We start from the raw sequence: 24,652 nt of genomic DNA, 5'->3' as shown, positions 1-24,652 counted from the left end.
GGCTGCTCTGCAAGAGAAGCAGGAGAAACTCCTTACAGAGCTTTTCTGCAGGGCAGCAGCTCTAACCTTGAGCTCCTCAACTTGAGCACTAGGGCAGAGCCTAAGATCTCACATCTTGGATTAAGTTCCCAGGTACCGCTGAAGCTGCTGGTCAGGGACCACACTTTGAGAACCACTGGATAGCTAACACAATTAAAACTACACTTCAAGAAATAGCTTTTTCCCACCTAGGGTCACAGAAATAAATTCATTTTAATCATGCTTTTTGTATTAGTGAATTCTAACCATTTCTGATAAGGCCACAGGAATCAGTAGGTCCATAGATTCACCTGCCTGCTGCAGTCAATTAATTTGATAAAAACTTGTTTGGGTTCAAAGTGGCTAAAATATTTGGACTAAGTCCATTTGTATGCTAAGCAAATGGGGACTTAAACTTCATCCAGCATCAGAATCACCTGGGAGGCTAGTTAAAATATTACTGTAAAAATACTGAATCACGATGATGTGCCCTCAAATTAACATACCATTGTTTATCTTAATTGTTTATAACATTGTATATTAATATAACTGTTATATTAATCAGTTACACTTTGATTAACAAAAAGAGAAACAAAACAGATAGCTGAGCTCCATTCTGAGAATTTCAGATTTATTAGGCTGGCAAAAGACCCAAGAATTTGCATTTTTAAGAAAGTCCCAGGTGAGGCTTCTGGTTAGATCCCTTTGAGTAGGTCAGTGCTTGCCGATGGGTAGAGGACCTAGTTGAAAGGAGGGGAGCTCTGCATGAGTGCTAAGTCGCTTCAGTGGTGTTTGTGACCCTTTGCAATTCGACCCTATGGACTGCAGTCTGCCAGGCTCCTCTGCCCATGGCATTTTCCAGGCAAGAATAACGGAGTGGGTTGCCACACCCTCCTCCAAGAGACCTTCCCGACCCAGGGATCGAACTCGAGTCTCTTTTGTCTCTGCCTTGGCACGTGGGCCCTTTACCACTAGCACCACCTGGAAATCTCAGGGGAGCTCTGCAGAGTGTGAGCAAAGCCATTAGCCAGCACTGACTAAATGTGAACTTGATTTTTCTTCCTTAACAAAACAAAGAATAAATCCCTTCTCCAAGAACTTTTGCAGTGATTCTTCCACTCAACATAATTTCAATTCAGCAGAGTGATTCTGACATTCAATCCAATTGACTAAAATACGATTTTATTACCTGTAATAAACTATCTGACCTTATCTTTTTTGTCTACAAAAAGAAGACACAACATTTTTGTAATTTACTTTCTACAGTATTCAATCATGGGTTTATTTGATGACTTGGTTACAAAGCATAATTTATGGGGTTTGCCAAATATTTACAACCTACAGAAAGTATGATGAGCAGTCTGGAAGTTGTCTAAACTCAAATCCAAATCTGTGCATTTTGAACTTCATAATAACAGCTTATTTTTGTAATCAAAATAAAATTCAACTTGGTATAAAATAACATATTTATTTGTGGAGATTTTCAAAGAGGGTTGTCTTTCAGTCTTATGAACAGTGACTGTGCTTGCAGTTTGCTCTGTAGCACCAGCTGGAACTAAATGAAAGACATCTGAACTCCCTTCAACACGCCAGAGACAAAATCTTCCCCCGCTAGTTGTATCCTAAGAGAGAAAAAATACATCAGAGAAACCAAATTTCTCTTCTAACTAAAGAAGTTTATTACAATATTTGGCATTTTTTGTAGGGTTTATGGGCTTCCTTGGTGGCTCAGACAGTAAAGAATCCGCCTGCAACATGGGAGACCTGGGTTCGATCCCTGGGTTGGGAAGATCCCCTGGAGGAGTGAATGGCTACCCACTCCAGTATTCTCGCCTGGAGAATCCCTATGCATAGAAGAGCCTGGCGGGCTACAGTCCCCAGGGCCGCAAAGAGTTGGACACAACTGAGCGACTAAGCACACAGCACAATAGGGTTTATCGTAAAACAGTGGCAGAGAGATGAGGAGGATTCAGAAAAAAGCTCTATTACATACAGTTTAGAAAAAAAATGGGAAATATCTCCTCCATGCAATTGTTTTTACTTATAGATGTTTTAGGTTATGTGACCAATCAGACACACCGATTACCCAAAGGCATACTGGATTTGAGGAAAAAGTACCAGCAATTTGCTAGCAATTCCTTTTAACAGAAGACCTTTAAGGAGAGGAAATGAAAGCAGAGTTTTCTAACTGGAATGACAGGAAGGATTTAGGGAAGCAGAAAATAATGATCTCAATTGGAAAGAGGTCAAGACACTGGGGTTACAGCCTCCAGGCTTGTCATGGATCCTCAGCAACAGCCCCCTTACATCCTGAAAAGTGACTCTAAAAATAATGCCATGGAATCCCAGACATTTTGGATTATGATTGAATCACATTTTCTTGGTTTTCTTATCCAAACATCATTCTCCTAGCTTTTATTATAGCTAAACTGTAAAAAACTTTAAGGTTATCACCTAGGTTAGAGTTTATGGATTCAGACCATAAACCTCAATAAAATGAGGGCAAATGTATGGACACTGAGGGGGAAAGAGGGTGTGATGAACTGGGAGCCAGGGAGTGACACATATACACTATAGATACTATGCATAAAATAGACAACCAATGAGAACCTGCTGTGCAGCTCAGAGAGCTCTGCTCAGTGCTCTGCAGTGACCCAGATGGGGAGGAAATCCAAGAAAGAGGGGATGTATGTGTGCATGCAGCTGATTCACTGTGCTGAACAGCGGGAACTAACACAACATTGTAAAGCAGCTATAGTCCAATACAAATTAAGGTTAATAATGAAAAAGAAAAAATAAATCATACCAAAAAAGACAAGCGAGAAGAGAAAAACAAACATCTTTCTCTCTGCGTCTGATTCCACTCCAGGAGGCTGCCACTGTTACATGTTTCTTTGTCATTCTGGAAATTATATATATATATATATGAGATGGCTGGATGGCATCACTGACTCGATGGACGTGAGTCTCAGTGAACGCCGGGAGTTGGTGATGGACAGCGAGGCCTGGCGTGCTGCGATTCATGGGGTCAAAAAGAGTCAGACACAACTGAGCATCTGATCTGATATATATATATATATATAAAAAGGGACTTCCCTTGGGAGCAGGTTCAGTCCCTGGTTGGGGAGCTCAGATCCCACATGTCCCATGGCCAACAAACCAAAACATAAAACTGAAGCAATATGGAAACAAATTCACTAGAGTTTAAAGATGGCCCACATAAAAACACTTTATATATACAAAACAACAAAATGTATGTACTGAGCACTGATTACATGTCAGGCGCTGAAGGTTCTAGATGCTAGGATGTAGCAGGGAATGGGAAGGCAATAAGTGAACGTATGGCGTGTTAGTAGTGGTACGCGCTACGAAGGAAAATAAAGCAGGACAAGGAGTTAGCATGTGCTGAGGGGAGATGCGGCAGGCAGCTAAGGTGAGGTTCCAGCAGAGAAATGTGAGGGAGGAACGCTGCATGTAACTGGGGAATCGCGTGTTCCAGGCAAAAGGAATTGTATGCACGGGCGAAGTTCCCGAGGCTGGAAGGAAATAGGGAGGGGGGTGGTAGCAGCCAGAGGAAGGGAGGTGAGAAGGGACTCTTTAAGGCCCCGTAAGCCTTGGAGGATTCTAAGCATCAGTGATGGGATCTGAATTACTTCCTAGAAACATCCTTCCAACTGCTATTTTGGGAACAGACTACAACAGGTAAGGTCAAGGCAGAGAATTAGGGGAGAAATGGTATTGAGTTGGAGAGCACTGCAGTGATGGTGATGGTAGAATCAGCTAGATTCTAGACACAGAGTGTTTGCTAACAGACCGATCAGGACACACGAGGAGAGTGTCCGTGGCCTCAGCAACCGGAAGGATGTGGCTGGAAGGTTTGATGTGGCCTTACGTTTAGGATCCTATCAGACATTTATTCCATAGGGGAGAAAGCTCTATAAAATTGAGCTCAAATCTTGTTAAAGAGGTAGAGGGACTGCTGCTGCTGCTGCTACTAAGTTGCTTCGGTCGTGTCCGACCCTGTGTGACCCCACAGATGGCAGCCCACCAGGCTCCCCCGTCCCTGGGATTCTCCAGGCAAGAACACTGGAGTGGGTTGCCACTTCCTTCTCCAATGTGTGAAAGTGAAGTCGCTCAGTCATGTCTGACTCTTCGTGACCCCATGGACTGCAGCCCACCAGGCTCCTCCGTCCATGGGATTTTCCAGGCAAGAGTACTGGAGTGGGGTGCCATTGCCTTCTCCGGTAGAGGGACTAGGCAAGCTTATTTACTCTTTAAGCAGAGGGCATGGCTGAAGAAAAGACAAGATGAGCTATAAGGGTGTTTTTTATACAAGTGTCATCTTTTATCTCGAGAAGGCAACTTGGCAGCAGCATCTTTTATCTAAACAAGAAAATGCACCATCATTTTCACTGTCTCGGGTACTGTGAAAATATTTTGTATTTATTTGAAACCTTAACTCTAGTAAAGTAAGACTTCACGTTAAATGTTATTGACTCTTAAAACACCCACTTGAAATAAGAAAAGATATCAGAGAAGCCTTTTAGGAAGTGGAGGAACAAGGAAGTAAGATGACTTTCAGAGTCAGGCAAGGTCCCACATGGGAAAGCTGGTCCTCCGTCGACAGGACATGAATTGATGAATCCCATCTGCCTGGATTCAATGTTTGGTTAAGTGAATTTTTCAGAATCATTGGACTGTAAGTATCATACAAGCCCAGGAATTAAGAATAGACTCAAGAATCTCAAATAAATACTCCTAAGCAAGGTCTGTACTAGAAAGCCTCTTAAAACTTCTATATCACTGGGCAGACCAAGACTTGTCAGATGGCATAAAACAATCAAAACATTCTGACCACCCAGGGAATGGCTAATCCTCACAGTTAATAAGCTATTTTTCAACATTTTGTAAGTTTCTGCTCTCATCTTGCATGAGTACCATGAGTTATTTATGTTTATTTCTATACCTGTTTGTAATAAAAACTACATCAATCAGTAAAAAATGCTTGTGGAAGGAAAGAGGGTGGCTGGTTCTTTCAGTGAATACTTGGGAAGATTTCTTTAAAGGTAAGTTGCGAAGAATTTTTTCTCGAGTTCTATGTAAATGAGACAACTAAAAGATTAGGGAAAGAAGTTAGTCAATTGGAGGATTCTGTTCTTTAACTGCTCCAAGAATGTCTTTAAAGTCGACTCAGTTGTGTTTTAAAGAAACAAACTGGATATTTCAGACAATGCATTATGGGTGAAGTACAAGTGGAAAAAAAAAAGGCTTCCCAGGTGGTGCTAGCGGTAAAGAATCTGCCTACCAGTTCAGAGATGCAAGAGACAAAGGTTCTATCCTGGGTTCAGGAAAATCCCCTGGAGTAGGAAATGGCAACCCACTCTAGTATTCTTGCCTGGAAAATTCCATGGACAGAGGCGCCTGCTTGGCTACTGTCCATAGGGCCACAAAGAGTTGGACAAGCCTGAGCACACATGGCAAAAAATCCATCAACCACAACCAATAGACCCAAACTGAATGCAAAGATTTTGGCCCTAACATTAAAAGATTGGCCAACAACTGTACCAAATCTATATGTTTCAAGTTAGAATAGCGTCTTTGTGGAGTTCTGTCCCAGGCCACAGGTGTGAGGCCTTGCGCCAAGGCCACAGAAGTGGAGCCCAGAGCCAAGGGCACCTCTGAAGCTGACCGAGCCCCTTTGTAACCGTGGCCCCAAAGGCCCCCTGATCATCACCAACCAGCTTCCTGACACCAAATTCAGCAAAAATGCCACCCCATGATCACCCTATCATGCCTTAACCAGTCACCTAAAGCCAAGCCTCCAGCAGGAATCTGCTTTGTCTTGAGGCTATAAAAACCGGCTACTAACCCACGGAAAGTGTCGCCTCTCCCTGGTCCGTCAGGAGTCTGGCCTGCTGCACTCGCAGTGCCCACGCTATCTCTGCTCTGTGTTCTTAATAAACTCACTCCCTTCTGAAAGGCTCTGTGTCTGGAAATTCTTTTCCAACCCAAGCTCAGCCTGCCATAAGAGTGTTTAAGGTCTGCAAGTGTAATTTTTAAAAATGATGGTTTGCTTTAACTGACTTCTGTGATAACGTGAACAGAATATCGCTAGCTAAGAGCTGTTCTATGGTCCCATGATCCTGGGCTCCTAAGTTGTATTCATGTCAAAATGGGTATGACCACAAAAAACCCCACATCTTATCTTTAAGTATAGACTTCTGCCCTGGAACACAGACTTATATATCATGTATTTGTGACTATAGGGTTCAGACCATGGCTCTTAAGTAAAACAAGACTGCAGCAATCAAAGCATGGAAGTAAGGACATTTCGATTTACTGATCCGAGCCACCTTCCCAGGGCTGTACTTGCTCAGGGACGGGGTGGAGTTGACAGTATCACACAAGAAATCAGAAGGCTGAGTTTTAGGCTGGACTCTGGCCTAGCCTGCTGGGTAGACTCAGGCGAGTTCTTTTCACTTCTTGGCTTCCTCTTCTACATCTGAAAAATGCAGTGTCTCAGTTCCACCTCCAGCTCTGAAATTCTAGGACTCTGTAATCTGAACAGTGAATGTACACTGGGGGCTTTTGATGAGAAAGGCACAGGCACTTTCCACATAATGCATCTTGTAACCTACATAGCAATCCTATGAGCAGGCACTGTGATGCTGTTCCATTCTGAGATGAAGCAGGTGAGGTTCAGGGAGGCCACTCGTGTGTCTTGGTCACTCAACTGGGAAGAGGAAGAGGCTAGGCAACTTGTTCCCTATCCCAGATTCTTAAGGTCATATGAGTCATAGGGTTTCTTGTAATACGACAAGTTGACAAAAGAATGACACAGGTCTACAGAACTGTCATTTTGCAAAATTTCAAGCATCTAAATATCTGTCTGGTTAACAAGTCTTTCTCTTTCTGGGTGATCAGCATGGACTTCTGGGATTGAATGTTGCTATGGCAAATAGCAACCAGAAAGACCTTTGTAGCAAATAACATTAGCGTGCACTAGAAACAACGCTTGTTTAGATCAGCAGGGTTCAAGAAACCATCCAAATGGGTGTTGATCTGAGCACCGTAATGAAAGAAAAATATTGAAAGCAACATCTGTTCTCCCAAAGCGAGGTGATCCGGAAAAGCAGCATAAAACCAACCAAGCCATGCAAGTACAGAAGCAAAGGCTCTCATGTCATATGAAACATCCATTCCTGCCTGGACCCAGAGCCACAGTTGGGAGCTTCTCAAACTTTACTGCACATATGAGTCACTGGGCAGGCAGAGGGGTGCGGAGGAGCTTGTTAGTAATGAAGATTCTGGATCTGTAGGTCTATGTGGGCCTAAGATTCTAATGTGCAGGGAGTTCCCACTGAGTGTGTGCAGCTAGAAAGTGGACCACACTTTGTGAGTGAGGGTGAAAGAGTCTTGACAGTCTCAGTATCTGTGAGGGTGAGTCTTGAAGGTCTCAGTATCTGTAGAACTCAATTCTGCACCCCTTGATTCTGGGTCCAGGGTAAAGTCTTCTCATCTCAGTTTCATCAAATAATCTTACCTGGATATTCCCTGAGGGCTCTAAAGTTCAATATTTCTAATGATGACCTTTCTCATTCAACCCTGTACTGAGCTTCTACTTGCAGGATCAATGGGAAAATAAAATGCCCACCTCCCAGTCTCCCAAACCCAGATCTCTGCCATGGAAGAGCAGAGGCCCAGGCCTCTTCACACATTTTACGCAAAGATAATGGTGCTCTATCTACAGGTAATACTGCCTGAAGACAGACAACGTGCAGGAGAGTGAATGACATTCGAGGCTTTCTACTTTGGGCAATATTTCTTTAAGACTCACTTGCCAGGGCAATGGTAGGCTGCTTATGGTACTAAGATGGATCATAACCCAACACTTTCATAGCTTACAGGCAGGGTGGGTATGAATTATCTAGACGTGCACTAACAGGGTAGCCACACCCATATGCAGCAACTGAGATGCAGTTCATCTGAACTGAAAATGCGTATTATATTTTGACAACTTTGTATGAACAGAAGAATGTAAAATATGTTAATTGATTATATATTGATTTCCTACTAAAATGACATATTGGGTTACAAAATGACATACCAGAATTTAAAAAGATACATGCATCCTTGTGTTCAGAGCAACATTGCTTACAACAGCCAAGACATGGAACCAATCTAAACGCCCGTTGACAGAGGAATGGATAAAGACGATGTGGTACATTCATACAACGGACTACGACTCAGCCGTAAAAAAGAATGAAATAAGGCCATTTGCAGCAACATGGATGGGCTTAAGAGAGGATCACACTAAGTGAAGTAAGCCAGGCAGGGAAAGGTAAATGCCATATGGTATCACTTCTATGTGGAATATAAAATAATGAAATTAATTTTACCTCTGGCTACCAGGAAAAATTAAACTACATCTGTGGCTTGCATTATATTTCAGCTGGGTAGTGCTGATCTAACTCTTTGCTAGTCAAACTGTGGTTCTCAGACCAGTAGCATCAGCATCAACTGCGAGCTTGTTAGAAAGGGAGAATGTGTCCTCACCTCAGACCTACTGAATCAGAATCTGCATTTTTACTAAATCCCAGATGATTCTTGTGTACATTCTGGTTAGAGAGGTTCGTATAACATATCACAGTCAGTGTTCAGGCTGCTGGTATTCGTGAGTGACACGCTGAAAGGGTATTGTGCTTGCTGAATTTTTTAGGGCAACATTCTAACAAGCAATGGAAACTTTCTTTAAAATTTAAATTAAATTATACAATTCAAAATATATATCAAAATGACATTATACATGAAAAATTATGTGCACCACACATGTCCATATGGGAATGGAAGGAGGCTGTGTCACGGAGGATACCTTAGTTATTTCTGGATTTTCAGCCACCATGTACGTGAAACTGATGTTCACCAGATCTGCACCACTGCAGACGCAAACTATCCGCCCTTCCAGATCATTTTCTGATTTGCCAAGAGCTTCAAGAGCAGCCAAAATTTTGGGATCCTATAGAGGTAGACAGATAGGAAAAAAAGTACATTAGATCACAGAGCATAGAAAAAGAAACTACATTTGATGTAAAAACATCCAGTAAAGCAAATTCTTCATTCTATCTAAAAATGTCCAGATATCTAGTGTCATTCTAAAACTCATATAGGTAAAATCTATCACACTACACATTACTGGATCTCACCTGGTAAGAAAGGTATTATACAGTTATTGATTTAGAAGGTGGGGAGGCAGGGTCCTCCTTTCAATTGAGGGCTGTAGCTATCGAGGACGTGAACTATGGCAACAGGACTCAAAGGCTGTGCCTGAGACCTGACTGTCTGCAAAGGTCCAAGGGGTTTCTCACAGAGAACAGTCGCGGGGGATTCATGCACACACATGCAGGGCACTGCCACAGTCAGCAACCTCAAGTTGTTTAAAGTGAGATTGAGTCTTTCAAATAGCCTGGACACAAAGAATGAACACGTGCATCTCCAGGAGTCCTGGCCTCCTCATTTGGAATGAAAACTGTGTAAGTTTGCCCTAATTAGCAGATAAAATAGCGGCTTTGTCCTCTGAAAGAACTCAGGCGGAAATGCCAAGGTAGTTATACAGAGATTTTAAACTAACATTAAAGAGGGTCACTAACAGAAACCAAAAACAAAGTGAGGAACAATTATAATTTTGTTTTGAACATCTAAACACCTGCAGACCTGCAAGACTATTATGGAAAAGGGATACATGCCGTGCTGGAATATTCTAGGGGAAAAACCATCTTTTAAATTCCTAGCGCAAATAGCTTCTCATTCAAACAAATCAATCACTGTGAAGAGGCTTATTTATGTGCTCTGTCATTCTCTTTTCTCAGAGGCAAACTGAGCCTTCAAGGTGAGCCAGGGTCTGCGTGCACAGGTGCACAGACATGGAACTACCCGAGTCATCTAAATTTCCACATCAGCCATGGACCAGAAGTGACTCACTGTTTGCTGAAAAAGAAGGTGGGGATAGGGGGAAGGGGTGCTTGCCAGATTAATTTCTGAGTTAAGGGAACAGTTTACTTCGATGCTCATATCACACAAGGGTCATTATTTTCAGAGGTTAATAACAATTTCTAATTAAACCCAATGCAACCTAAATCACCCAACCATTACAGATGAGATTTCTAAACTGTATCTGTTCTTCATTTGGGGGCAGTAATGGGCCTCCCCGGTGGCTCAGTGGTAAGGAATATGCCTGCAAGGCAGGAGACAAGGTTTCGACCCCAGATCAGGAAGATCCCCTGGAGAAGGAAATGCAACCCGCTGCAGTACTCTTGCCTGGGAAATCCCATGGAAGAGTAGCCTGCTAGGCTACAGTCCTTGGGGTCACAAGAGGTGACACAAATGAGTGACTAAACAACAACAAAGGGGTTACACAACAGTCTGTGTCCAAAGAACAACAGACACCAAGCGTGGGTACCTTCGGTGTGGCTCCCAGCCGAACACTGTTGATGAGGGAGCATTCTAGCACTTGGCCTTCCTGCAAAGAGAGCACATAACACAGCAGTGAGTCTAAATTCTGCCAGACCTACAGCACAGACAGGTGATTTGCAAATGTTTGTGATGATGAAAGCAATGCTGATTCAAGTGAGGCAGAAGCAGGATTAAAAACAAGTAATAACAACAATAATAATTTTCAACAATCAAAAATAGTCAAGATATTTTCCAACCAAACTTTGGTCCATTCATGTGCGTGAAGTAAAACCAATACACTGACACTGAGTTGTGGTGAAGGAAAGTGCAGTGTTTACTGTAAGGCTCTAGGCAGGGAGAACGGGTGGCTCTCGCTCTAAAACCCTCAACTCCCCAAAGCAAAGGGTTTCAGCAAAACAACTTCAAAGGGCAGCTGAGGCCGGGATATTGCAGGGTATACGATCAGCTAGTGCACAGTTCTCTGACTGGTTGATGGTGAGATAACATGGTTCACAGGGGTGGACATTATTAATCCTAAGGCTCTAGGAGGCTATGTCCTTATGGTCATCAAGCAATTAAATGCTTCCATTGGGTGGGGGGTTTAGGATCTGTGAAATAACTCAGGAAATGTGCATCAGATACGATCAAGGAACTTCAGAGAGGAGCTAAAGAGGCGGATATGGGGGAGGGGTCTGTTCTGGGAAGGCCCCATAGCATCCTGCCTGGTCACAGAGACCCCAAACATTCCATTCCATATGTATATATATATATACACACATATATATGTAGAATGCAACTCTGAATAAGTGCAAAATGTTACTTTTATATATTTAATATTGTGATTACTACCATGTATATTCGGAGAAGGCAATGGCACCCTACTCCAGTACTCTTGCCTGGAAAATCCCATGGATGGAGGAGCCTGGTGGGCTACAGTCCATGGGGTCGCAAAGAGTCGGACATGACTGAACGACTTCACTTTCACTTTTCACTTTCATGCATTGGAGAAGGAAATGGCAAGCCACTCCAGTGTTCTTGCCTTGAGAATCCCAGGGAGCCTGGTGGGCTGCCATCTATGGGGTCGCACAGAGTCGGAAACGACTGAAGTGACTTAGCAGCAGCAGCAGCAGCAGCAGCCATGTATATAATTAAATATATGTGTGTATATGAAATATTAGTGGGACTATACTAACTTAAACTCTGATTCTACTCTTCAGAAATTCAGCTCAAAGGTTCACAAAATGTGAACGCTGTGCCATGTGTTAAGTCCTGGAAAGTGCCCTTAAATGCACCTCTGAGACTTCTGCTTGAATACCTCTCTTCTGGGAAATCTTTTTAGCTCCCAAGATTTAAATCAGACTTGCCTGCTTTTAGGCTCTTGTAACCTGACCTTCTCTTTCGCAACTCTCAATGTCTTGTAACTTTCTTTCTTTCTTTTGGATGCCCGACCCTGATTCTAGGCTGGAATCTATAAGGATCACATCCTTGACCATTACTATGTCCCCAACGCCTGGGCACATGGAAGCACATTTTAAAAAGTCTTGAATGAATGAGTAAGTGTAGGGTCCGTACCCGCAAGGGGCTTTCCGTCACTTGTGGAGAAATGAAATGCCTTCACCCTGAGAGCAAGAAGGAGCAACTTGTTTTTGTGCCATACCTTGCCTTCACTTCTCCAGGTCAGAAAGAAGCCAAATTCATCTACTTTGAAGAGGCAGTTGGGTTCAAACACAAAGGATTCCTGTGAAAAAGAAATGTGTTGATCTGCATGACTCACACCATTTTGAATCTAATAAAAATGCAAATATCTTTTAGCATCTAAACAAAAGATAAATGCATCCTGAATCTAATGACCACATTTCTCATTATATTATGTAACATTTTCATTTTGAAAATTTCTTGCATTCACTTTTGCATGGAAAGACTGATCAATTTTATATAGCATCTTCCTTTAAGGCAGTTTTAAGAACAAAACACACTAATGTTCTGAAGGTACATAGGGAAGTTTTCTCTAAGATTTCAGGAAAAAGAGTTCCTGGAAAGGATTCCCAGGTTTCAGCCAACTGGTCTCACTCCACACAAGAGGAATTGTTGCTGGTCTCTAACATAAATCAAAAATCAGGAGATAATTTTTTTTTTAATCACTGATTTTTTTTTTTTTTTTGTCTACAGAATTCAGCAGTCAGAGGATTACTCACATAACTCCTGAGGTTTCTGCTTATATATCCAATCTCACTGGGTGTTCCATAAACTGGGACTTAAGCAAGAGTTTGAGCTACTCAAGTGTAGTCATGGGAGCAGCAGCATCAACCTCACTTGGGAGATTGACTGCATTGGCAGAATCTAGGGCTCCAGGCCAGACAGACTGAATCAGAGTCTCTGGGGTGGGAACCAGAAATCTGTGTTCCAACAAGCCCTCCAGGTGATTCTAATACACAGTAAAAATCTAAGAACCACTGCTGTGGACATCAGGATCAGATCAAGATGGAATGTTAGCCAAATGCAGGGGCCCCATAGCAGCTAAGTTGTATTTCCCAAAGGATTCCTGGTCTAGCAAGAAAGCACCATTGTTCTTAAAAACTCCAGGCAAGTCCTATGTCAATGAAAGCTAAAGGGCCCCCAGGAAATGAACCCAGATGCCCTCTGCCCTCTGCCTGCATTACACCAAGACTTGGCACTCACACGTCAACAGATCCAGTGCTCGTGACCTAAAGAACTTATCTTCCTAGATAATTATAACACTGCTATAGGAGCTGCTTGGCAAACAGGAATGGTGTGTGACTTCAAACAAATAGAGAGCAATCACTGGATTAAGATTTTAAGCATAGTCCAGACTCCCAATTCAAAACTTATTTTTCTAAATTTCAAGGAAGTAGCAACATTTATCAAGGTAAATCCAATGTCAATGTCACATTTTAGAGTCCCAGGGCCCCTGAACAAAAATTTGTGTAGTTTTCTGACAGGTGAAGAATTATCATGTGCAAGCAGTCACCGCGATGAATAAGATAAAGGAAGGGCATTATGTGACCTTTGTTTATGGAATAAAAATCCAATTCTGCCACTTATTATTTACTTTCTCAAACAAAGACGCTAAGTCTCTGAATCCTTACCTAACAGAAGGAAATATTTACATCTACCTTTTAGGCAATGAAATGAGGTGATAAATGCAAAGCACTTTCACATTTTACCATGAATGTGAGTCACACTGTTACATAGTTCAGCAAGTAGTAACTACCATCCTTTATCCCTGGTTCAAGTTTACATTTGTGGCAGCAAATTATTAACAATGTGAATTTGTCAATATGCAATGTTTTCGACCCACAGAAATGCATTTCTGGATGGTTCAGCTTTTTTAGGAAAGGTTTGACCCAGAAGTGGACACTTTAGATGGGTCTTAGAGGATGAGCAGCAGCTATCCAGGTGAAGCAGCGTGGCACGCATGCAGGACTGCTGACAGTAGGGGCTTCGGAGGAGGTCATGCGGTAGGTCCACCTTAAGGGGATGATGGAGATGAGACTAGACACATAAATAAGGCTAGATCGAAGGGTGGGGTACACCATACAAAATGGTATTAAATGTAACCCAAAGGTCTTGAATCATTACTGATTGAGAAATGAGAATAATCAAACTATGAGAATGAACACATTGTAGAATACTTTCCAAGCAATATCTTAATGGTAATAAAGAATTTCAGTGTTCAAAAGTATGACCTAAAATGGTGTTTACAGAGTAGACCTACAATGAATCAGCTACTGTCATTATTTATTTATGTGCACCCAATTCAATTCCAAATAGGGATTTGGAATGACCTAGGAAATATACATGATAAATAAGAATGATTTTCCAGCTTTTTTTCAGGTGGAACTTAATGGCAAAGTTTTTTTCTTTCTTCCTCTCTCAGTTACTTAGTACCCTCTGACTTTACCATTACTACCTGGGAATTTGGATTCCTAACATCCCATTCTTGGATCATCTTGTGCTTTTAACTCCTAGCTCTATAGTCTTCACTCTGCTATATTAATCCGAGTACCTACAACTTCCTGCTTGTTAATCCTGCCCACCTCTCGCTAACCACCAGGCTTTCCTTGCTTTTACTTCCGTCCTTGTCTAGTTTATTTCCGTGATCCAACATTACATCACTTCCTCACAGACACTTCAACTTCTATGTCTCATTTTCCATTTTCATGGCCAAACAACTAAGTCCATCCTGTCCATTTTTTAATCACTAAATTTGATGGAGAAAATTACAAAACTAGATTGTCTGGCTTTGGTTTAAATTCAAGATTATACACTTCAAATGGATAGTCCACATGACTTTCAACCTTATAATTCTTTCTTTTAAAGTTCCCCACCCTTCAAAAGGATGATCTCAGTGCTTCTCAAACTCCTTTACTCCTAGCCAATTACTGAGCTTCATTGATTAAATAAAGGAAACTCATCAGATGAGAACTTTCTCTATCCGTCCTCCTAATAACGTATGCTTTCACCCATCAAAAGTCAATCCCTCCGCTTCTGCTCCAGATTCCATCCTCTTTCACCTACACAAGGATTTCAGTCTTCTATGTATCGTCATCCAAAATACATCAGTTTTTCTCTCTATGAGGTCATTCCTATCAGCACACAAATAAGTCCCAGCCATCCCCACCTACTCCTTCACTTACTCCCTCACGTCTCTGATCCATTTTAAGGGCACAGTATCTTGAAGAGTTTGTCTCCAGCCACTGTCTCTACTCTTTCTCTTCCATACCATCTCTGACTAATTCCATCTGCCTTCTATTCCTCCCACTTGCTAACATATTTCTGCCGGGTTCACCGTGACTCACTTTCACATTGCCATACGCAGGGCACACTTTGATTTGCTCTTCTACATGTTCAACATTACAACTTCTTACATGAACCACAGAAGTTGGCTCTGGGGATTGTTATCTATGTTCTGAGACCTCCTTTAATGCTAAAGCTTTAACACTATCTACTTCTTGATGACTCCCAAATTTATAGTAGCAGCCCTGTCCTCTCTGGGTTCTCAGTTCAGACATCTAACTCTCTTCTTGACTTCTTCACATGAATGTCTCTAAATTAAATCATCCATAACCAAATTCTTTATTCCTCACCCTTTTTCCCCAAGCCTTTCCATCACAAGACATTCTGGGCTCAATACTTGTGAGAGGGTAACAGGCAGGAAGGCCAGGGGTCTCCAAATAGAGGAAATAGCCTGCAAGTGTCAGACATTTTTATCTCTCTTAAGCGGCAGGAGGAAACAAACTAGCAATATTTTTTCCTTCTCTATACAAATTTAAAGGGAGGTTTCTCTTAAAATATTGTGTTGCCATAATGACACCCGGTTTCGCCTGAAGTTAGCTATTCTCGAGTCTAGAGATAACCAATGCCTTTTTCTTATGGAAATGTTTGTCTTAAGCTATGCTAATCTACTATGCCTTTACCCCAAAACTCTGTCTCCAAGTCGGTTCCGCCTCTTGGCCCAGAACCTACTTGACAAACCAGTATGGATATTGTTCCCCTAATCTATGTAAATGAAACTATTTGTATGGTGGTCTGCCCTTCTTCAAGATTCAAGTTAATCATTTTATGGCCCAAGATAAACCATTTGGTGCCGAGATTATTCCAAAATGCATCTTATGGGTGAGGGGCCTGGTGCCATTCTGAATTTTAAGACATTCCTTTCTTTCATTAACAGACTGCTAGTGACTATATAACATCCAGCTAAAGACTAGCAGGGGGGTACTCTTTCTGCCCCCTTCTGATGCCTATGTCAGAAGCTTTCTCTATCTCCTTTATACTTCAATAAAACTTTATTACACAAAAGCTCTGAGCGTTCAAGCCTCGTCTCTGGCCCCGGATTGAATTCTTCTCCTCCGGGGGCCAAGAATCCTGGTGTATTCGCGTGATTCAACAACAACCTTTCACTTGTCACTAGTGTCCTGATTTACTGAAACTACAATCATCCTTGACTTTCCATTAACAAGTCCATTTTCATAGCATCCATCTCTACCACCACCACCACCACCTTGGTCCAGAGCATCACCATCTTTTTCATAGATTGATCAACTCATTTCTACTCTTTCCTTCACAGCAGGCAGACTGATTCTTCAAATAGTGAAGCCATTTAATAGATCCCTATCATATTTAGGGTGAATTCCCTGGTGGCTCAGACGGTAAGTGTCTGTCTACAATGTGGGAGACCTGGGTTCGATCCCTGGGTCAGGAAGATATCTTGGAGAAGGAAATGGCAACCCATTCCAGTACTCTTGCCTGGAAAATCCCATGGACTGAGGAGCCTGGTGCAGGCTACTGTCCATGGGGTCGCAAAGAGTCGGGCACGACTGAAGCGACTTAGCAGCAGCAGCAGCATGGGCTAAAAGGTCCTGTGTAATCTGGGTCTTAGAGACCTGATCACACATCATTTTCTGTCTTTGTTTTCCTTCTTGTTCACTACACCTATCAGTACTCTTTTCCTTAAGAGTACTTCTTAAGCTCTTCTAGCCTCAGGGCCTTTGCATTGGCTGTTCCTCCTTCCTAGAAGTCTCTTCCTACTGTCTTTAGCTTCTCTTCATCCTACAGGCCACATTTTAACTCTTCCCTCTTCAGAGGGGATATTTCCTTGACCTCCCTAATAGGTCTCTCATTTTGTTTTCTAAGATAGCATCTTGATTATTTCTTTGCTTGAAACTAACACAGTCTGCAATTATTTCATTTCTTTGTTTATTGATTCATGGCTTGGTTCCTACACCAGAGTTTAACCTCCACGAGGGTAGAGTCCTTGAAACTTTCTTGTTCACCTTTGTCCTTCAAGCAGCTAGCACATCAAAGACACACTGAAAGTAAATTCATACACCAAAAATTTAAATGAATTATTTTTTTTCAAAGATACTTCACAGTAGGCCAATATATAAAATGTAAACAAGAAGTCACTCAAGTTGAGGGGGTTGCACCCGGCCCCCATAAGGGTGACTCTCTGGAGGGCTCCCATGAACAGACAGACAAATGTAAGGCCACTAATGCTTAGGCTGCCTGCCTGGAAAAGCAGAAGCTTTATCTAATTCATACAAGCTCATCTTAGAGGTATGGTAAGCTCATCTTACCATCTTACTATAGCTCTAGAGGAGCTATTTCACGTTCAAGGTCAGAAGGCGCGGCGGTGAGGAGATACCCCTTGTCCAAGGTAAGGAGCAGCGGCTGCGCTTTGCTGGAACAGCCGTGAAGAGATACCCCACGTCCAAGGTAAGAGAAACCCAAGTAAGATGGTAGGTGTTGCAAGAGGGCATCAGAGGGCAGACACGCTGAAACCATATTCACAGAAAACTAGTCAATCTAATCACACTAGGACCACAGCCTTGTCTAACTCAATGAAACTAAGCCATGCCTGTGAGGCCACCCAAGATGGATGGGTCATGGTGGAGAGATCTGACAGAATGTGGTCCACTGGAGAAGAGAATGGCAAAGCACTTCAGTATTCTTGCCTTGAGAATCTCATGAACAGTATGAAAGGGCAAAATGATAGGACACTGAAAGAGAAACTCCCTAGGTCAATCGGTGCCCCATATGCTACTGGAGATCAGTGGAGAAATAACTCCAGACAGAATGATGGGATGGAGCCAAAGTAAAAAGAATACCCAGCTGTGGATGTGACTGGTGATAGAAGCAAGGTCCGATGCTTTAAAGAGCAATATTGCATAGGAACCTGGAATGTCAGGTCCATGAATCAAGGCAAATTGGAAGTGGTCAAACAGGAGATGGCAAGAGTGAATGTCGACATTCTAGGTATCAGCGAACTAAACTGGACTGGAATGGGTGAATTTAACTCAGATGACCATTATATCTACTACTGCGAGTAGGAATCCCTCAGAAAAAATGGAGTGGCCATCATGGTCAACAAAAGAGTTCGAAATGCAGTACTTGGATGCAATCTCAGAAATGACAGAATGATCTCTGTTCGTTTCCAAGGCAAACTATTCACTATGACAGTAATCCAAGTCTATGCCCCAACCAGTAATGCTGAAGAAGCTGAAGTTGAACGGTTCTATGAAGACCTACAAGACCTTCTAGAACTAACACCCAAAAAAGATGTCCTTTTCATTATAGGGGACTGGAATGCAAAAGTAGGAAGTCAAGAAACACCTGGAGTAACAGGCAAATTTGGCCTTGGAATACGGAATGAAGCAGGGCAATAATAGAGTTTTGCCAAGAGAACGCACTGGTCATAGCAAACACCCTCTTCCAACAACACAAGAGAAGACTCTACACATGGACATCACCAGATGGTCAACACCAAAATCAGATTGATTATATTCTTTGCAGCCAAAGGTGGAGAAGCTCTATACAGTCAAGAAAAACAAGACCAGGAGCTGATTGTGGCTCAGATCATGAACTCCTTTTTGCCAAATTCAGACTGAAATTGAAGAAAGTAGGGAAAACCACTAGACCATTCAGGTTTGACCTAAATCAAATCCCTTATGATTATACAGTAGAAGTAAGAAATGGATGTAAGGGACTAGATCTGATAGATAGAGTGCCTGATGAACTATGGACGGAGGTTCATGACACTGTATAGGAGACAGGGATCAAGGCCATCCCCATGGAAAAGAAATGCAAAAAAGCAAAATGGCTGTCTGGGGAGGGCTTACAAATTGCTGTGAAAAGAAGAGAAGCAAAAAGCAAAGGAGAAAAGGAAAGATATAAACATCTGAATGCAGAGTTCCAAAGAACAGCAAGAAGAGATAAGAAAGCCTTCCTCAGCGATCAACGCAAAGAAACAGAGGAAAACAATAGAATGGGAAAGACTAGAGATCTCTTCAAGAAATTAGAGATACCAAGGGAACATTTCAGGCAAAGATGGGCTCGATAAAGGACAGAAATGGCATGGACCTAACAGAAGCAGAAGATATTAAGAAGAGGTGGCAAGAATACACAGAAGAACTGTACAAAAAAGATCTTCACGACCAAGAAAACCACGATGGTGTGATCATTCACCTAGAGCCAGACATCCTGGAATGTGAAGTCAAGTGTGGTCCTTACAAAGCATCACTACGAACAAAGCTAGTGGAGGTGATGGAATTCCAGTGGAGCTATTTCAAATCCTGAAAGATGATGCTGTTAAAGTGCTGCACTCAATATGCTAGCAATTTGGAAAACTCAGCAGTGGCCACAGGACTGGAAAAGATCAGTTTTCATTCCAATCCCAAAGAAAGGCAATGCCAAAGAATGCTCAAACTACCACACAATTGCACTCATCTCACACACTAGTAAGGTAATGCTTAAACTTCTCCAAGCCAGGCTTCAGCAATACATGAACAGTGAACTTCCAGATGTTCAAGCGGGTTTTAGAAAAGGCAGAGGAACCAGAGACCAAACTGCCAACATCTGCTGGATCATGGAAAAGCAAGAGAGTTCCAGAAAAACATCTATTTCTGCTTTATTGACTATGCCAAAGCCTTTGACTGTGTGGATCACAATAATTGGGGAAAATTCTGAAAGAGATGAGAATACCAGATCACCTGACCTGCCTCTTGAGAAATCTGTATGCATGTCAGGAAGCAACAGTTAGAACTGGACATGGAACAACAGACTGGTTCCAAATAGGATAAGGAGTACGTCAAGACTGCATATTGTCACCCTGCTTATTTAACTTCTATGCAGAGTACATCATGAGAAACACTGGGCTGGAAGAAGCACAAGCTGGAATCAAGATTGCCGAGAGAAATATCAATAACCTCAGATATGCAGATGACACCACCTTTATGGCAGAAAGCGAAGAGGAACTAAAAAGCCTCTTGATGAAGGTGAAAGAGGAGAGTGAAAAAGTTGGCTTAAAGCTCAACATTCAGAAAACGAAGATCATGGCATCTGGTCCCGTCACTTCATGGGAAATAGATGGGGAAACAGTGGAAAAAGTGTCAGACTTTACTTTTTTGGGCTCCAAAATCACTGCAGATGGTGACTGCATGCATGAAATTAAAAGAAGCTTACTCCTTGGAAGAAAAGTCATGACCAACCTAGATAGAATATTGAAAAGCAGAGACATTACCTTGCCAACCAAGGTCCGTCTAGTCAAGGCTATGGTTTCTCCAGTGGTCATGTATGTATGTGAGAGTTGTATTGTGAAGAAAACTGAGCACCGAAGAATTGATGCTTTTGAACTGTGGTGTTGGAGAAGACTCTTGAGAATCCCTTGGACTGCAAGGAGATCCAACCAGTCCATTCTGAAGGAGATCAGCCCTGGGATTTCTTTGGAAGGAATGATGCTAAAGCTGAAACTCCAGTACTTTGGCCACCTCATGCGAAGAGTTGACTCATTGGAAAAGACTCTGATGCTGGGAGGGATTGGGGGCAGGAGGAGAAGGGGACGACAGAGGATGAGATGGCTGGATGGCATCACTGACTTGATGGACGTGAGTCTGAGTGAACTCCGGGAGTTGGTGATGGACAGGGAGGCCTGGCGTGCTGCAATTCATAGGGTCTCAAAGAGTCGGAGAAGACTAAGCGACTGAACTGAAGCTTATCTTGGGTATGGTTTTGAGTTACCTCCTAGGAATCCCTTTTGGAACAGGAGAACTGTCTGAATGCCCCTACAAAGAGATTCTTTTCAAAATGAGATAAGAACCACAGGCAAGGAGAAGAAAACTAGAGCAAACTTGCAAAATGAGGACAAAATAAAAGATGAGTTTTCAGAAATTTTTGTTAAAAGGTCCTACACAGTGTGAATAAGATGTCTCATTGGCTCTGGGCTCCCTAGAAACAAAAGCAAAAGGGGAAAATATTATTTGCCAGGTGCCCATACAGTTCATAGATAAAAATATCAGATGTTAGGAGAATCAACTGCCTGAATAGAAATTCTCTAGTGAGACACTTAAGGAGCACCGACAGATGCTAATGAAAAGGTTTCCAACAAAACCCACAATAAGCTTGTACTGTGACCAGAAAATCCTTGGACCAAATGGGTTGAAAGTATCCATGGAAACGAGAGCACAAATCTGAGGGGTTTGTGCCAGTCGGTTGAAAGGAACTGAAACCCCACTCGTTTAGATTTCTCTGCGTCTCCCACTAACAGGACCGCCAGGCCTGCTGTGAGCAAAGGCACCCAATCTCCATGCTTCTTCCAGTACAGTAGCTGTAAATGCCGCACAGGCACCTGCTGACCAGAACCGGGGCTGCAGACCCGTGATCACACTGAGGCAATGATAGCCCCAGTTCCCTTGTCAGGAAAATCCCTCTCCAGACTCGAGTGTGGCTGGGGAGATAAAGGAAGCTGGGCCCTTTCTCCCTCACAAATTTGTTGGTTGGCAGTTAACAAACAGTAGTAGGATTCTCCGATAAGGATGCAAACTGTAATGGAACTTCTTCCTGGTGCTCAGAAGTTCTCTTCTCCCAAGACTTAATTACAGCACGCTGCAGAGCTCGAGGACCAGATACCTCATCCAGCCCATACCGTTTGCCTTTGGCTACTGGGAGAGGCAGAAGTTGGGGATCTGGGGGCAATCTCTTTGGAAAAGGAAAGAAGCATCATTTTTGCTGGAATCACTAAAGAGAGAAGCTGTCCTGCCTTGAGGATCCCTGATCTGAGGGGCTTCCAGGGACCCTGTCCCCATTTCATCACCAATAAAGTATATTTAACAGCTGCATCTCAGCATTATTTTTGTGTAATTTTCACCTAACATATACTATCTTCAACATTATTCGGTATCATAGTCTACGTTTCAAAGAGTCAAGTTACTTTCAAAATGATTTAGATTAAAAATATTTTTCCTTTATTTCAATTTTAAAAGTTATTTGATTAAACAACATTTCATCCTATTTTTTCACATAAAGAGTAGCAGAGATTGTAGCTGGCCAAATACTCTAAAGAGGAGGAAAGTATTTGGGCGAAATTTCTAGATAACAGGTGATAACAGGTGGTTGATTTTATTTTAACTGTGATTTGTGGTTTTATCTTACCCTGCCTCTCCCTCCCTCTTACCCACCAATAATACCTGAGTTAATCGTGAATGACTAGACCTTTCTACCCTGGGGTCTGCATCGTCAAATAGGGAATGGTCAAGTCTTACTACCAGGGAGAGATAGAGATTTGAGGCTGGCTAACAAATGTGTTAACTCCCCTCTATTTAAACTAAATTCCTCTTCATTTATCTAGCTGTTCTGGGCCTCTTCGGTGCTTGAGACTGGGTGGGTAGATTAGTATATAGAGAGGAGTGAAGCGAATGAGGGCTCCATATTCCACCACGAGACTCCTGTTTTCTGAGAAAGAAAACCCTCAGGAGGCACACTGCAACCCAGACCTTGTAGCTTATCGTGAAAGCGAAAGTAAAAGTCGCTCAGTCGTGTCCGACTCTTTTTGTGACCCCCTGGACTATACAGTCCATGGAATTCTCCAGGCCGGAACACTGGAGTCGGTAGCCTATCCCTTCTCCAGAAGATCTTCCCAACCCAGAAATTGAACCCAGGTCTCCTGCATTGCAGATTCTCTACCAGCTGAGACACAAGAGAAGCTCAAGAACACTGGAGTGGGTAGCCTATCCCTTCTCCAAATGGATCTTCCCTACCCAGGAATCAAATCAGGGTCTCCTGCATTGCAGGTGGACTCTTTACCAACTGAGCTACCAGGGAAGCTGGCTTATCGTTCCTGGACTCAAATGCCAGACTCCTCTTCAGCATCTTTCAGAGAATCTTGCCATGGTAACATTTCATCTCTCCAAAATTGACTGGCCCCACCTGTAACTTGAGAAAATGGATACCAACCTCCCAGGGTTCTCAGAGTTGAGAAAGCCTGAATGCCTGGGACAAAGTCAACGCTGCAAACCTGGTAATGGTTAGGAGAAAACAACCACTGTGTAATTCAGGGCTCCTGTACAACAGACTTCCTGTGATGACTCCAATGAGCATGGAAGCCACAGGGGCCACGTGGGCGATGCAACCTTATAGCTCTATGTCAATAAAGCTAATGTGACAGACACACGGAATTCTTCAGTTTCATTTAAACAGCCATGTGTGATTAGTGGTTACCAAATCAGACATGCAGTTTTTAGAAATGAGGGGAAAGAAATGTTTGGAGGAGGGTCAGTTCAAACTGGTTTCTCTGATTCTGAAGCCTGTGTCTGTTTGACTCTGCCAGCCTTGACTGAGGAAGTCCTCCTCTACTTAAAATCAACGGGCTTTTGGACTGTCAGTAAAGAACACTGCCTTGGTAGGTTCCACCTTGAGGAAAACATGGGGCTCCTTGTCTCCTGGTTTGATAAAAGTGGAGGAAGAGAAGAGAGCTTTGTTAAGGCTGGAGACAGACAAGTGCAGTCAGAGTCAGGGAAAGACCGTGAGCGGCCTTCCCAAGTATAAATCACACTGTAAACTGCTACCACCAATCGGTTCTCATTCAGCACTGGGCAACGTTGGGAGCACTTTGGACACACTGACTTATTAACCTCCCAACTTCCCATGAGGGAGGAGCTCTTAATATTTCCATTTTACAGAGGAGGCCACTGTGGTGCAGAAATGAAGTGTCTTTCCCAGGGTCGTGTAGCCAGTGAGGCAGGGCTGGGACGGCGAGCTGCACCGAAGCGCGCCTTCACATCACCTCTGCTCTGAGACCCATGAGTGAGAGAGCGACATTGCCTGGAGCGGGTCCAGGGAGCTGCTCAGTGTCGCATCAGAGGGAGGCTTGGCTGCCCTTACCCCGAAGGCTAGTAAGCATCTCTCGGGTCGGAAGGGCTTCAGAAATGTTTCAGTTCTAATTACCACATTTCTCAAGCATTCTCTTGTGAACTCTATCAACTGTATGGACCATATTTATTAACTGTATAGACCTTATTTATTACCAGGTTGTTGTAAAGGCTTATCAGATATTTTTCTTGGATGCTAGTACAAAGAAAATTTACTTTGTATGATTCATTGCTTTCCTTGTAATCTGACATTTTGTATCCTAAAACTGTTTCTTTTTCCTGAACTGCTCTGACCATCAGGATCAAAATCAAATTTGCAGTTCACTTCTTTCAATTTATGGGACATTTTTGTTGCCCATAGAGTGGTTGCCTCCTAATTTTGCCCCGTTTGATTTACTTTTTCATTCTTCCCCCCTGTCTTCAACTTAAATCCCTAATGCATTTTATCTAGTGGCACTTGCAGATGAATAAGCTGGATTCAGAAGAGGCATAGGAAGCAGAGATCAAATTGCCAATATCCGTTG

At 42.7% G+C, this 24,652-nt stretch overlaps 1 protein-coding gene across 15 annotated transcripts in view; it reads right to left on the bottom strand.

The window, feature by feature from the left end:
- PLCB4 (phospholipase C beta 4) overlaps positions 1-24,652 on the bottom strand; it is a 482,400-nt gene that overhangs the window by 150,676 nt on the left and 307,072 nt on the right. For all 15 annotated transcript variants that reach the window (XM_025000312.2, XM_059892392.1, XM_025000311.2 and 12 more), the window contains 3 exons: positions 12,125-12,205; positions 10,475-10,534; positions 8,891-9,034 (listed from right to left, as the gene is read on the bottom strand). In XM_025000312.2, the coding sequence (XP_024856080.1) occupies positions 8,891-9,034; positions 10,475-10,534; positions 12,125-12,205 (285 nt within the window). The remainder of the gene's footprint in view (positions 1-8,890; positions 9,035-10,474; positions 10,535-12,124; positions 12,206-24,652) is intronic.

Source organism: Bos taurus, chromosome 13 (genome assembly GCF_002263795.3).
Source record: "Bos taurus isolate L1 Dominette 01449 registration number 42190680 breed Hereford chromosome 13, ARS-UCD2.0, whole genome shotgun sequence".
Classification (NCBI taxonomy): Eukaryota; Metazoa; Chordata; class Mammalia; order Artiodactyla; family Bovidae; genus Bos; species Bos taurus.
The sequence above is the reverse complement of the archived record's forward strand: the minus strand, read 5'-3'. Positions and strand labels throughout refer to the sequence as shown.